This window comes from Tinamus guttatus, unplaced genomic scaffold (assembly GCF_059628265.1).
Source record: "Tinamus guttatus ecotype Peru unplaced genomic scaffold, ASM5962826v1 Tinamus_guttatus_pri_ptg000211l, whole genome shotgun sequence".
NCBI classification, from domain to species: Eukaryota; Metazoa; Chordata; class Aves; order Tinamiformes; family Tinamidae; genus Tinamus; species Tinamus guttatus.
Window position 1 is genome coordinate 6,969,329 of NW_028288745.1, and position 14,845 is coordinate 6,984,173.

General features: G+C 42.7%; 1 protein-coding gene across 1 annotated transcript in view; it reads right to left on the reverse strand.

Moving 5' to 3' along the window:
• Positions 1–14,845, reverse strand: part of NIBAN1 (niban apoptosis regulator 1) — a 47,781-nt gene that overhangs the window by 13,371 nt on the left and 19,565 nt on the right. Inside the window, exons 3-5 of the mRNA XM_088524434.1 lie at positions 13,297–13,428; positions 12,496–12,610; positions 10,984–11,151 (exon numbers count right to left, since the gene is read on the reverse strand). Of these exons, the coding sequence (XP_088380560.1) occupies positions 10,984–11,151; positions 12,496–12,610; positions 13,297–13,428 (415 nt within the window). The remainder of the gene's footprint in view (positions 1–10,983; positions 11,152–12,495; positions 12,611–13,296; positions 13,429–14,845) is intronic.

Here is a 14,845-nt window from a genome sequence, read left to right on the forward strand (position 1 = left end):
GTGACCCTGAACGTCTCCTGAGGGCTGGCAGGAGGACGGAGGCAGCAGCTGCTAGCAGTGCTCCGACGCAGGAGGCTCTGCGCCTACATGCCTGGCAGAGGGTTCGGCACACGGAGCGGCCCCGCAGCAGCTCCCCGCGCTGCTAGGGAATATAACCTTCTCTGGGGAGAGCAAAACAAAACCACGTCTACTCTCCCTGAGCTTCAGAGTAAGAATTCCCACACAGAGACACTGTCTTCCCATACCCGGATTTTAATAAGAAACGCAGATAAGCGCGTTCACTCACAATCCGTTCTCTCTACAAGCCATTCACTAATGCTCCTGTCTGAAAGGCATCTGCAAACACCACTGCTCTTCATGCACGTGCCAGAATTTGCATGTCCTGCACAGGCAGCACTGGCTCTGCTTGATCCCACGGAAAGGAGCACGCAGGGAGACGCTTCCCTGCGGCACATGAGTGGCTTCAGTTCCTCTGCGGACACTGCCAAGGGGGGTTGCTGCTCCGGTGCGTCCAGGCTAGCAGTGCATAGACTGCTCTCGTGACAGGCAAAACACCTCCAAGCTCCTACTTCTAGAAATTGGCCTCACTGCCAGAAAGGAGGAGAGCCACAGATCTCCCCACCTTTAGCTGGAACTGTGGCTTTCCAGCATGTCTGCAGAGTAGCATATTTGGGCACTCCAGCTCAGATGATCCGTCTTTACAGCGCCCCACAGACCGCCTGCTCCGGATCTCAATGTCGGTCAATGCTCTGACCTGCTGGAAGCTGCTCGTCTTGCCCTCAGCTGAAGGAAGGTGTCTCTAGCGCTACACATTCCAGCCAGCCCAGCTAGCTGTTAGCCACAGTGTATCTTGGTATCCAGCCAGCAAGCTACAGACTCACAGAGTGGTTGAGGTTGGAAGGAACCTCTAGAGATCATCTAGTCCAGCCCCCCTGCTCCAGCAGGGACACCAGGAGCATGGGGCACAGGGTAGCATCAAGGTGGATTTTGAAGATCTCCAGAGAAGGATACTCCACAGCCTCTCTGGGCAGCCTGTTCCAGGGCTGTCACCCTCACAGGAAAGAAGTACTTCCTCACATGGAGGTTTCCTGTGTTTCAACTTGCACCCATTACCCCTTGTCCTGTCACTGGCCACCACTGAGAACAGCTTGGCCCCATCCTCCCTCCATTCTCCCCTCAGGTACTTGTACATATTGATCAGATCTCCTCGCAGTCTTCTCTAGGCTAAACAGGCCCAGCTCGCTTGGTCTCTCCTCATACAGTATAGGCTCCAGTCCCTTAATCATCTTTGTTGCTCTCCATTGGACCCTCCCTAGAAGCTCCACGTCCCTCTTGTACCGGGGAGCCCAGAACTGCACCCAATACTGCAGGTGCGGCCTAACCTGCAACGATGTGCATAGCTGTTTAAAACACGACAGACTATTTCTCACTTACCAACCACAAAGGCAACAACCAAACTCATATAAACACAACACAGTCTGCTCCTTGTCCCCGGCCTGCTGGAGCTCTCACGCAGCTGCCTGCAAATGTCCATGTTTGGGATGATCGGTGAAACTTGGACAGCGGAAGAGCATTTCCTCTGCTCCCAGCAGGACCTGCCAGATGCCATAAACAGGTGTCCAGAGGTTTCCACCTGCTCCAATTTACGAGGTGCCTCTGCTTGCGGTTCCTGGCGGCGTCTCCACGGCCTCTGCAAACTGGGACTCACTGATTTTTGGACTCGGCTGCAGCACTGAGGCGTCGCGCTGTTGGGGCAGCAAAAGAACTGCAGTCGGGGTGTTTTACGACGTGGCAAAGCTGAATGCGCCATTCTTTATAACAAAGAGAGCCCCTCCATTGCAGCGCGGTAAACTTTCTGCTCCCTTAAGGACTTCTCCTGCAGTAAATCTTTAACTGTTATTGTTAGCAATATTAAAAGGATATTTCAACGGCGGACAAAGTGCTTTACTAACACTAGCTAAACCGCTGAGAATAACCTGCAGTTTTTTGGCGGACGTTTCACAGAAAGCTGAGCTTGAGAAGAGGCAGATGAACCAGGCTTAAAGCAAAATCCACGAGCATGAGCTCACAGAGCACAGCTTTTGATTAAAGAAATGCTGATGCTGACTAACACACTGAACCAACCAACAAAATTCGGAAGTAATCCACCCAGACTTCACCTATTTCCAGTTTCTGAGCTAGACAGTTGCATATGATTTGGTTCAAAATTCTGCATTGGGAGAAGCCTGCTATGGCCAATACACACATTGTCCCTGAACTCCTCCTGCAAGTAACTGCAACTGATAACCAGGCGGCCTGGCTCACAAATGCAGCAGTGCTTGTAAGTGAATAAAGGTGCATAGGTGGGAAGGCAGTTTGCCTGCTTCTTGCCTACCATGCTCAAAAATCTCTATTTGTGGAGATAATGGCCTAGGCTCTTGTGATACTATAAACAGACAGCAGGATGTGGGTGAAACTGAAGAATATTTGGGATTTTCAGTTCTTTGTCTTTGGTTGTAATGGTCTCCAAAAGATGCTGCTTCCAACAGTTACTGTTTCCACTGGGCACCACGTTTAGCTGAACAGTTTCATTCTGGGAAATGCAAATGAAATTTTCCCAGGTGTCTCTTCCAACTCATTCTATTCTCTCTGGGCATTTGTGTCTTTTAAATGTATTTGGATTGCTGGGTTCCCTCTGGTTTCCATTAAACATGCAGTACTTCACTCTCTGAAAACAAGAGCTGGTTCATAAAAAGTCACGCACACATGTAAAGCAGAAGGAGGCTGCAGAAAGAACAGGTTATTCTTCTCTTTTTAAGAGTGTGGTATCTCAACCACCTGCTGCAGCCCTGCTGAACGCGGATGCAGGACATTTCCATCTCTCGTATGGGTGTTTCTAAACAACCATAGTGCTACCTGCCAAAGACAAGATGAAATAATAACAGAATAAATGAGCACAATGAAGAATGAAATTTCCCTTCCTCAGAGTGATCTTTTTAGCACAGGTTTCCCAGAATAGCAACTTTTGGGGGGTATTTCTGGTAATAGTTGCCTAGGCTGTAAGTAGGGCCTGCAAAGAAGTATTGTCTTTTTCTCCTATGGTTGCCACGTACCGATGAGCAATTTTCTCCAGGGAGAAGCACGAGTAAAGCAGCACGTGGAGGAGCCAGCAGGGACGCTGAGAGACTCGGTAGCAGAGGGCACCGCAGCCAGCCCTCGGGCACCCAAAGTGTAGGCCAGACCTACCAGGCACCACATTACCATGTGGGGAAAAGTAGCTACGCTGGCTCTCAACACACTTTATGGGCATTGCACAGCCAGCCCGCTAGAAAGGCAACACTTCTCAGCTCCTAAATGTCAGCTTCTTGGTAACTTCTAGCTCCAAAAAGTAAAGAAGGGCTTCCAGACTAAAGAGAAGAGCAGGTAAGAAAATCAGAGCAAATCAATCCACAACCTGGGGAGATGAGAACAGCTTGGGAACTGGACCCCACGGAAAGAGCTTTCAAAGGGCTTATATCACAGCTACAGCACCTCTAGAAATAGTCATCTTAATAAGAGGGCACAGGGCTTAGTTTTATAAAGTGAGTCCTGTCATATTATTGCCCTGTATCATCATGAAGCAAAATAGAATGCTTTGGGTCCGAGAAGCATCAATATCACAGCTCCAATGGTTTCCTAAGAGCACTGTACTATCATATTATTCATAGATCATGTGGTATAAAACTGCTAACCACTAACAGAAACTAGATGAGGTCACTTCCAAACAGGATGCAGCACTGCAGTAATACACTGTATTTATAGCAAATAAAGTTTTGCAGTGCAAGTTCCTTCAGAGAACAACAAGCCAACATCCATTTAACTATTTGTTTTGCAGCATTTAATGCCAGCATTAAAGCTGTCTACAGCAATAAGAGACAGATTACAAGTTACTTCCCTCTGCTGGAAACAGCAGTTTCATGTCTCAGAGTCTAAAATACAAGGACATACATATACAAAAGCATTCACAGCATCTTTCATTTCCAAGGACTTCAACATGCCTTATGAACCATCTATCATACTCCAGTTTGAGATGAGATTTTTTTCTACCCCAACCTTGGAAGTTATAGTCTGAAAACAGTCTTACACATGTACAAACAAGGATCTTCACATCTACTAAAATAGGGGCAGGTGGTGGGTAGCATTCGGTAGTTCTCCAGCATCACACCACACTGATGTGAAAATGAAGATCAGGCCAGGGTGCAGAGGTGACGAGGTAGGAAGAATATAATCACAATGAGGATTTTACTGGCATTAATCATCTTGACATTTCAGAATGAATATGCCTCCTACAGACTGAAAATCCAAACTACAAGTATAACCAAGGGACACTTAGTGACAAAAGCCAAGTTGAATGAATGAACTGATGTAGCATAACAAAAACATGCCAGTAAAGGGGGGGAAAGTCTCACTTCAAGCCTTCATTTATACAAAAAATGCAAAGGTGGGTCCTTGCTAGACTTTGTATCATCATATAGGCCCGGTAAAAGATATAAATATATATGTATACATATATAACTTTTCCCTCAGCTGAAGTGTTTAATGTCATCTTCCCAAGCCTTATCAAAGCAACAATTCAAATAATTATCTTGAGTTCTACCCCAAAAGGTGTTAAGCCTTACATACATTATGCACATGTAACTTAGGAAGACTAAAAATAATTATGAGAGAAACACCTGCCTGTTAAGATTATATCTGCAAAAAGGAAATGTGGACACAGATAGTGGCAACTATAAAACTCAGAGAAAAAGAAATCTGAAGACACCTTAGTCCTTCTCCTCTCACAGCCAAATTTGTCAGAATTGCCTACATAATGATAAAAGCACATTTTGCACTTCTCTCAGCTAATCTATCTCTTTTTTATGGTGAAATTTAAGAGGGCAGCCCTTGGCTTCCTGTATTGTGAAGATGATTATCAAGATGAGGATGTGAAATTAAACCAAATGAAAGAATATAAAATGGTGAAGTGAGACTGTGACTCTCCTAGAATTAACTAGTAGTATTTTCCTGCTTATCACAGAGACTTTTCTATATGCCCGCACCAAAAGGAACAGCAACGTCTCTATTTTTAATAGCAAAATAGTGGGGGAAACACAGTAGCTGGTAACTTCACATAGGAAATGAGAAGACCTAGTAAAATGACAACAAAATAAAATAATGTTTGGAAGAAATTTCAGACTGTTTTCTCAGGCATACACATATAAAGGATTTAAAAAATGAGAATGCTAAATATGTCTGCATTGTTAATACTTCAGGCATTTCCTTCATGATTATCATCCTGGGAATAGTGGGTACAAAAAAAGGAGAAAGAAATGCACTGCAGCTGTAACTCGGACCCACTTCAGTGACTGCTAATACCCAACTCCTGGAGACTGGCTTCTCCAGGTCCTCAGCATTGCTTTAAATCTTTAGATTCCCTTTCTAAAAAAGAGCTTTTTTATAGAGACATTTGCAGACTGAGGCAAATAATATCAGAATAAAAAAAAATCCAAGCTTGGGATCTAATTTCAAATCTATTTACCTGATTTTCATTATTTAAATGTCATTCATATGGATGGTTTTAATGGTACTGAATACCTACAGCACCCATGGGAGACACGGAGTCGCAGTGCCGTGGAAACCTCCCTATTTTGGTATCTAAATTTAAGCAGCCAAGTCTGAAAATGTTGCTCCAGGAAAGAATCAAATGGAGCAGACATATGCACATTGTCTGTGGTATTGCATTTTTTATCATTATGCCCATTTCTTGTGTTCTGCGGTGCTGAGGTAAACCTAGAGCCACAAGGAAGCCCGGAACAGATGCTTCCCGCTTAGGTGGCCAAGTCAGCGAGACCGTCCTCACCAGGAGCACAGAACAGTGCAGAGACACAGCTATGTGCCAGAAAGAAGTCAATCCCCTGAGCGAGTCTCTCACCACTCCCAAGGTAGCTTATGGGCATTACAAGGTTCCTCCTTCCCTAAAAAAAGGAGGGAGACATACATGGATATGATGATTCCTCCATCCACCAAGAAGACACTTGGTCTCATCCCATCACACAGATACCTGAACTCTTTTTATGACCTGGTGCTCTTCTACATGCATGTGGATCCAGAAATCCATGCTAACCTTGCTGACTAAACTGTCCTAAATAAGGTATCTTCAAAAACATACTCTTTGCAGTGAAACACTGCACAGAAGGAATAGCAGTGGGACCACGAAGGGACCACGAAGCAGAGATGCACAAAATCTGTCAAGAATTTGCATTTAGATCTCTCCAGGGATCCTTTGAAGGCAGGATGATTACAGTTTTAGTCCTCTTATAAGCCCAGTGCACAGGCTTAAAAGAAAAGTAAGATAGGATCCTGGCCCAAGAAGCTTCCAAAGCTCTCAAAACACCAAGTTTGTCCTCTGTATGAATAACGTCCAATATGTTCCCAATAAAAAGCCAACAATGTGACAGTCCCAGAACTGCTATGCTATGAATATATTTTGCAGCACATAGTTTGTAGGATACTTCCCAGGTAAGTTCTTTTTTTCCCTTTTCATTGGGATGAGTCAAGTGAAATTGCAGGGAGAGTAAGTATTTCAAGAGACTTCACCTGCATTCACATAGCCCCTCTCTGTACTCTGTATAGTTACAGAGACAGTCACATGGAGAAGGATATTTTTTTGGAGGCCACATGATGGTAATGAAGCCCTTCAGTAATGCTCTGCAATAAAGCACAAATTTTAGGAGCTGTAAAGAATTTCCAGTCATGCCATGAATGCCACATGGGCAGCTAGGACCATCACTTGACACAGTATCGGAAAAAAAATCTCCTGCCTGCTATTAACAAATGCTGCTTCACTCAAAAGACAGGCCAGATCATCCATGACTTTTAGAAGCTGATGTTGTGATGATGACAAGGATCATGATGGTAGGAAAAAAATGGTGAAGGTGGCCCCAGCTGAGCTTCATTTGTTCCTTTTCTCTCAGTTTTCATTCCTTCATGAGGCTCTTCACCACTCAACACCACAATTTGTCCTTACTTTATACTAAAACACTACTAGTAACAAATGTCAATGCCATTACTACTCAGACGTGTCCAGATCTACATAGTAGCAAAATAATCCGTTATCTCAACTGAGAACACTGACTTCTCGGATAATATCTGGGCACTCACACAGCTTCCTGGTATTTCATTTTTAATAGAAATTTCGGCTAAAGCCATAAATTGTCCAAATATGTTCTTCTCTTAAAGAAAGAACAGTCTTGCAAAACTGGAATATTATTTAACAGAGCGACATTGAAATTAACTCAATAAATGAAATGTTTTTAACACATGCTGTCACTATCATGGCCATGTACTTTAAATGTGTTTAGTTTAATAGAGTCTGCTACTTCAGCTAAAAATAACTGAGGTACTTCCTTCCACACTACCCTACCGACACTACTACTGTTGACTAAGTCAACAGCTTCTTTAAAAAAATGAGAAGTTTTAAAATCTGCAAATACTACATAAAATCATACACAGATGAAGACTTTAGCTCTGTACAGGCTTGAAAAGAACAGTTATTTTTGAAGCAACAGTGAATGTTTAGGAGTTCTTCCCTACAAACCTAGGAAAAACTCAATTAAGGCACAACTTAAGGTAGCATTAAGGAAACACTTAAAACCCCCAAAGTTTTTTTGCCTTCCATCAAAATCCCAAGGCATCAAGAAAGCCAACTGTGCAGAATGGCTACAGAGATCAAAACATGAGCTGCCCAGATGAATCATGGAGCTGTCATGATTTCTGCACTTGGGTTAAGTAACTGTCAGTCTAATTCACAGAATCTAATCCAGTTCTACTAGAATAACTTTTAATACAACAACCAGTCACTTTCTGATTAGCTTAAGCACATCTTAAAGCTTTCAGATGTATTTTGTCTGAACTATTCCCTAAAAGCGTGCAGAAGGTCTCCCTATTCCATTGATAATGAAGGATGAAATTCCCCTGGAACTGAAAATTCATCAGGGACTACAAACTGCTTTGCAGAGGAGAGGCAGAAGAAATCCACAACCCATCCATCTGACTCATACCTGCAAGAAGCAACCACTAAATCCAAATGCTATTGTAATTACTCCTCTGACCAGAATTTCTGACCAGAAAACCCCGAAACACAGGCTGGACCAGTTATTTACAAAGAAGGACTCTCGAGGGAGGAAATACCTAAATACCAGGAATAAATACCAGGTTAAGACCACATGCTGATTCACTGAAGTTTCCTGTTCAGCAAGCAGCAGTTAGGCGCAGGGAAGGTTTAATGCTTCTTCCTGGGAGAAAGCAAATGCTTTAATCCAAGACTCCTTTGGATTTTTTTCCTAAAAATCAGCACAAAGCATTCCTTTTCTGAACTAGTGACAGCTTACAGAAGTGACTTGAAGGCAACTCCCAATCAGACATAACATCTGTTTTTTGCCTGAGCTTGCCAAAATCTGCCCTGGCAAAAGTTACTACAGCACTTTCTAGAGAGAGTGGTGCCTCAGCCAGGGCTGCTCCTCCCGCTCGATTCTCCTCTGCAGCACTAGGTTTTCACGCAGTTATCTCCACACGCAGTTAAGCTTCACCTTTCCTCTCTCTTTTTTTTTTTTTTTTAAGAACACAGCTAATTTTCACATCAAGCAAGAGCTTTGTTACCCATAATATTGTTGTACACATCTACAACTTTCTGAAGCTGTTCACATGCCTGGTTTTTATAAGGTAATTGCTTCCATACAAAAACGAGTATAGAGTAACATATTATAGTTATGAGAGTAAGAATATAAATCAATATTAAGTCCTTTAAATAAAAACCCAAAAAAGCTTTTCAAGAGCAGAATTAAGGTTTTTGAGGTGCTGGTCAGTGACCAGTTTTCCACCCCTAGCATCTAAGTTTCTAGGAGATGATATAATTCCACGAATCCAAGAAAATGAACAGTTTGCATTTCCTTAGCTATTAAAGCTTATTCCTTTTTACTGGTGCAGCAATAGCTGTTATTTCAGATTGTCTTTATCTACCAATTAGTCTGCTGAGCAAAAAGAATGAGCCTTGATAAAGGTTATCTATTGTCATTAAGAATCATCTATCAGATAAAAACTTCACTACAGGAGAAATGGAGTGGGAGACATCCTGGAACAGATGCATAAATTAGCAACAGCTGAGACATGAAATATAATAAAACACAGACTTGGAGGCGTTAGAAGATGGAAAAGACCTATGAGGTCATCTGGTCCCATCTTTTGCCAACTCAGAATTGTTCCCCAGAGTGATGTGTTGAACTTTCCTTTAAAAAAACAAAACAAAACAAAACCTGCCAAAAGTTCTGTCAGGCCTGTTACACTTGCTTGAGCAGGGGGAAATGAAAAATTCAAGCCTAATGAAAAGGTCAAGTCATGGAAGACTTACAGTGCCAGGAAAACTTGATGGGATCCCCATCTCCTTACCAAATTCTGCAGTTCTCTGCAGAAAAATGGATATTACAAGGATGGACTAAACATGGCTACAAGCCACAAGGGCAAACTTTTCCTTTAAGAATGCTGTGGGAATTTAGGCTCATCTGGCAGCTATACCTGGAATATTTACTCAGTCTTTATAGACTCAACCTATGTGAAAGCGTCAAGTCAACGTGTGTTCCTCCAAGGCCACAGCCTTCAGCCTAAGTGAATCCAGTCGTGAAATTGCCTTCGTCGTCCCTGCAAGGGGGTTTCTGCTTCCTGTAGAGTTTTTGCACCTGCGTCGCTTATTTAGGCTTGCACATACCAAGCTGAGAGAGAAAGGCACGCTCCAGCTTGCTAATCTGGGAGAGAGCTCCCAAACCAGCTGAAAGGGGCACTAGGGAGTTTCAGGTGAGGGAAGAGCAGGCTGGAGACCCCCGCGGTGGCCTGCAAAGGACATGCTAGCGACCAGCCACCGCCGAGCACTGTGCAGATAACTGCACGCCTCAGGAGACTGCCCAGAAACAGAGAAATATTTGTTTCCATAGAGAGAACCGAGCCTTAGAGGAGGCCAGGATTATCTCTGGCAGTGGAGACATGGGAAAAAGAAAGACAGCTGACAAGGATGTGGAGAAGATGCTACGGCACAGCAGTCTGGGGATAATGGGGTGACAAAGAGACACGAGTGACAGCTAAGAAAACACTGGGAGACACTGCAGCTGCAAGTAAAAACAACTTTTGACTCACTACATTTATCCACAAACACAGGCTTGAGTCCCTAGCAGCTGAAATTGCTAGAGAAGTTCCTGAGCCGCCTTGTCTCCCAGCAAGGGCAGGAGGAGCAGGTGGAACTCAAAAAAAAATCACGGAAGGCTTGGAAAAGCCTGGAAAGGCACAGCAAAGCTTGGACACCAAACGGGAAGTCAGATCAGTGTGATGGAAAAAGAAAAATCACACCAACTCTTTCATCTAAAAAACAGGAAGGCATTTCTTTGTCTGAAGGACCCAACTCACAAATGCTCTTCAGAGTCCACAGGAACCTTTTTTTTTTTTTTTTTTTTTATCCTAGCAAGTCACAAGTTTGTTTGTTTAAAGATTTTTAGTCTTATGAGCTCAGGAAGTAGGATTTAAAATTCATCAATATTGTGACTTATACACAACTCATATCCCAACTACGAGGCTTAACCATAGCTGAGAGTTTGAGATGCTATCTAAAGAAAAAACTAAAAAAATAACAAAGTGTTTGACTGCTGGTGATTTATGTTTAACATTACCAAATGCCCTGAGAGACGACATTCCCTCCACACTGTACAATGTGGTCTACTACAACTATGATGCATTTGCCAACCTTGCGGGTCCAGGCGCAACGCAAGAAGGGGTATGCTAACGTAGGCCTTCCTCTAGGCACTGAAAAACAAGCATATTTCAAAAAACAAAAACAACAAAAAAAAACTTTGTTTTTTTTTCTCATTTTTCTACAGTTATTGTAATTGGCCTTCAAAGCTGCACCAGGGCAAACGGTAGAGTGCAGGAACCCACCCTGGTGCTTACCGTGGTTGGAGTGTCTCACGCAGTCGCTGAGCACCGCGCTGAACTGCTGCTGCGCTTCGGGCTCCGGGAAGCAGTAGTAGCTGTGCCTGAAGTACGGCTGCCACAGGTACACGGGAAACTCCTTCGGCAGCTGCACAAAGGCCTGGGCACCCTCCTTCTCATTGCAACCTGTGCAAAATATAGATAACCCAATTTAAAACCTACTGATGTCTCAGGATTTTCAAGATGCACAATAGCTCTGGTCCTCTCCTAGTGCTAGCAGAGAAAGAACAGTTAAAACAGTAATTTTTTGCTAGCAGAAAGGTATGACACTTGAGAAAATCAGGTTTGAAACTCAGCCGTCTCTACCTTGATCCAAATAATTGACCCCTGAGTAAGGATGCAGACTGGTACCCCTTGGACCTGCAAGATCAGCAGGCACCAACCACCTCAGTGTATTACACAACTTGGTATGCTCTCATTTTGTATTCAAGCTAGGTATAAAATGCACACTTTTGGAAAAATTGTCCAAGAAACTATTGTCTGAACAAAGTTTACAGCTGTCAAGAATCAAAGCTTATGTTGCATTGGATCTGTAGGGGAACAAAGAACCTGTGCTTTTGTCAGACTTGCTGGTGAGCAAGGTTTTCGTGGAAAATAATTAAGTGGGCAGCTCGGGTTTCCTCCGCAGAACGTGTAGAAACGTTGCATTAAACCTCACAGGAACAGCAGTTATTTCCTGAACTTTAATGTTTTCAAACAGAACAACTGCAGTGTTACCTTTTGAGTTGACATTTCAAGTAAAGCAAATAAAGAGCAGGTTACCTTCAAGTCCAGTTTACCTTTGAGTCTGAATTTGATCCCTACGTACTGTACAAGACCATTTACAGATCAAGACATAAAAATTATTTTGTTTCATACTTTGCACCAAGATTCCAGCCACAAGAAGCATCTTCCCAGAAGAAGTCTTGTGGAGCAAATGCTTCAGTACTATAAAAAGGGGGCAAAATGGCAGTTCTGAATTTTTCTGATTTTATACTGGATCATGTGCACGTCCAGTTCCTTAGACACAGAATTTTCTGTTTTCATGGAGTGGGGGTGTGGATAGGAGGAATCGCAGCAGTTCCAGTTAAAGAAAAAACAAAATCAGTAACATTTCCTGCCCTCTCTGTGGGATATATTGTTAACTGTCAATCAACACAGCCAACTGACTTCCAAAAATGGAAACAAATGATCCAGGAATATTTTCAAAGCGTGGAAAACAGCACAGCAGTCTTGAGAGGCTTCTGGGTTTGCTTTGCAGAGCCTCCAAAGTGTCTGTGCTTGGATACTGGGAACACAGGATCCAGTATTTTTCTGAATGTTAGCTTATAGTATCTGTGTTCATTCTGGAAATGCAGCTTGAGTCAGAAAACATGCTGCAGGCATCTTCTAATACCCTGTTTAAAAATCTGACCTCAAAGGCAGCCAAAAAGAGGGCCGTGTAAAGAAAACAGCTTGAGGTTTGGCAATTCAACTTTTACCAGTGCTTACCAACAGGATCTGGAAAATGTTTATCAGACAGCAAATTGTAATCTTCTTCTGAAGTTAGTACTTTGCCTCCTGCAGGAAGAATATGATACTTAGGGCTGGCTCCTTTCTGGTAGGCCTGGAAAATCAAGATAGAGGGGGTCAAAATAAAGACTGAAGGAGAGCAAAAGCATAAAAGAGACAATTCATTTACAAAGCTAATGCATGTGTCTCCTCATAGGGAAAAGTTGACTGAATTTCAGATGCATTCTCTGACCATTTCAAATTTGAAACCTTTTTACATGTCAAAAGCATATTAAAAAATAATCTCTCATGTTTGTCAGCCATGGTGAGGAGCTGGGGAAAAAAGGAGCAGGGAGAGTAATGGGATTTTCTTCTAAGCCACATTTGTTTGATTTGAAGACCAAGACGAGTTTCACTACTAGCACCGCAGCCGCTGCCAAACAAAAAGCTCAAAGCAACAGAAAACCTGCTACTCTAAATTGAGCTCCAGAAGCACCCCGACATATTACAGTGACATACAAATGTATAACAAGTGTTCTGCAATATGTAAAGGCAAGTTCAAAGTGCTGTTAAAATGATGCATTAATTCTTGCAAATGTATCTGGCCAAGGAAAAGCACTTTGCTCCCCCCGCAGACACCCAGCCACAGCCTCCACCCTGTCGGGCAAGGCTGCAACTGTGTGTCTGGGGACAGCATTTGCAGGCAACTCCTAAAAAAACAAACAGCAGCAGTGGTCACATAGCAAATTGATATTGGTTCATCGGGAAACATAAAGGAATATAAGAGGAAGAAGCATTTACCTCTTTGGTCTCGAAGCAATCTACAGTATAGTCACTCTGGATAACAACGTATCTGTCCTTCCACTTCTTCAGGTCCTCGGCAAAATGCAGCACCTCTGTTTCGTACAAGACCGTCCCAGCTTCCACTGGGGGCTGCAAAGACAATTTACTAGATTTGAAATTACTTTAGAGTAATGGCCACTGAGCAGCTTTTCTTTCTATGTTTCCGTTAACATTGCTAGGAGGCTCTTGAGTCTTCACCTGTCTTTGGAGTAATAAATATTGCATTGAATCAGATACTCCATATGCAGTCAAATTCTTGCAGCTGCAGGTGATTAGGCACTTGGGAACCTTGGCCCTTCCCAACCACCTCTCCATTCCTGTGACTGAGCCAATCTTCTTTACTGTTCAGGTGACAAGCTGATTGCAAGTAAGTGGATGCACGGCTCATTATTCCCAATTTTCCACTACATGCTAAAAAGCATTTCATTGATGGAGCAATGAATTTTATTATAAAAATTATTTTATGTTTCTTTGTAACACTTAAGCATCTGTTCTCTTATAGCTGACATGCATGTGTTTTTCTGAATGACCATTATCCCACTTTCTATATGCCACATCCTTGTTTTACCTCTCCCTTTCAAGAACAGTATCTGTGATTTCATACCAATCCAATTGAAAAGTTAGTACCTCTTTTTACATTAAAGGCTGTGTCTCCAGATTCTCCTTTAATAAATAGAGTTTTGTTTCTCTTTTTGTCTCTTTTCCTCTAACAAAGAACAGATTTCCATGGTTCATTTCATATTGTTATCAAATACCTTATGGGATTCTTAGGGGATGAAAGGGTTAGCTGAAGTTCCCACATAAATTTCTGCCTTGAACGTATGAGCTCTGGCCCAAGATTCTTATAAAATCTTGTGGTGATCAGGAAGAAACAGTTTCTGTTCAAGTGTCAAAGCTAACCTCGCTGAAAGGCACACTTTGTGCCTGAAATCTGTGCAAAGGTTCTTCTTGACCTAGACTGCCCTCTCGAAAGATGGAGACTGTAAAAGCGGCAATTTTTTTTTCTAAAGTAAACCTCAAAGCTGCACCGAAATACAGCTTTTCAGCCTGAAACCTAATGAGACTAAATCTGGCATCTGCATGTACGAACCTAGCGTGTACGTGTGGATTGTCTAGAAAAAAGCATACATGCAAAATGTTCTATGTACACATTTACCGGGTATCAAGCACCCAGTGTAAGGCTGTTCAAATAGCTCATAAATGGGTAATCATTTCTGAATAACTCTGCACTGTGTTTTTATACACGCAAATGTTCAAATAACTTTTTTAAAATGCTGGACTTGACTTTCAGAAGCTTTGAGTAACAGTCGCTCCTGTTAACTTTACAGCAAGTCATGCATCACTCGTGGGAAAAAAAAAAACAAAACAAAATAAAACAAGAAAACAAAGCCCTTTTGGTAGCAGATATTCTTCCAGATCATGTTTCTCACACACTGTACTAAAAATGTCATTTCAGTTCACAAAGCATTGACTATTTCATGCGGCCCCAGTGCTGCTGGGCCGGGAG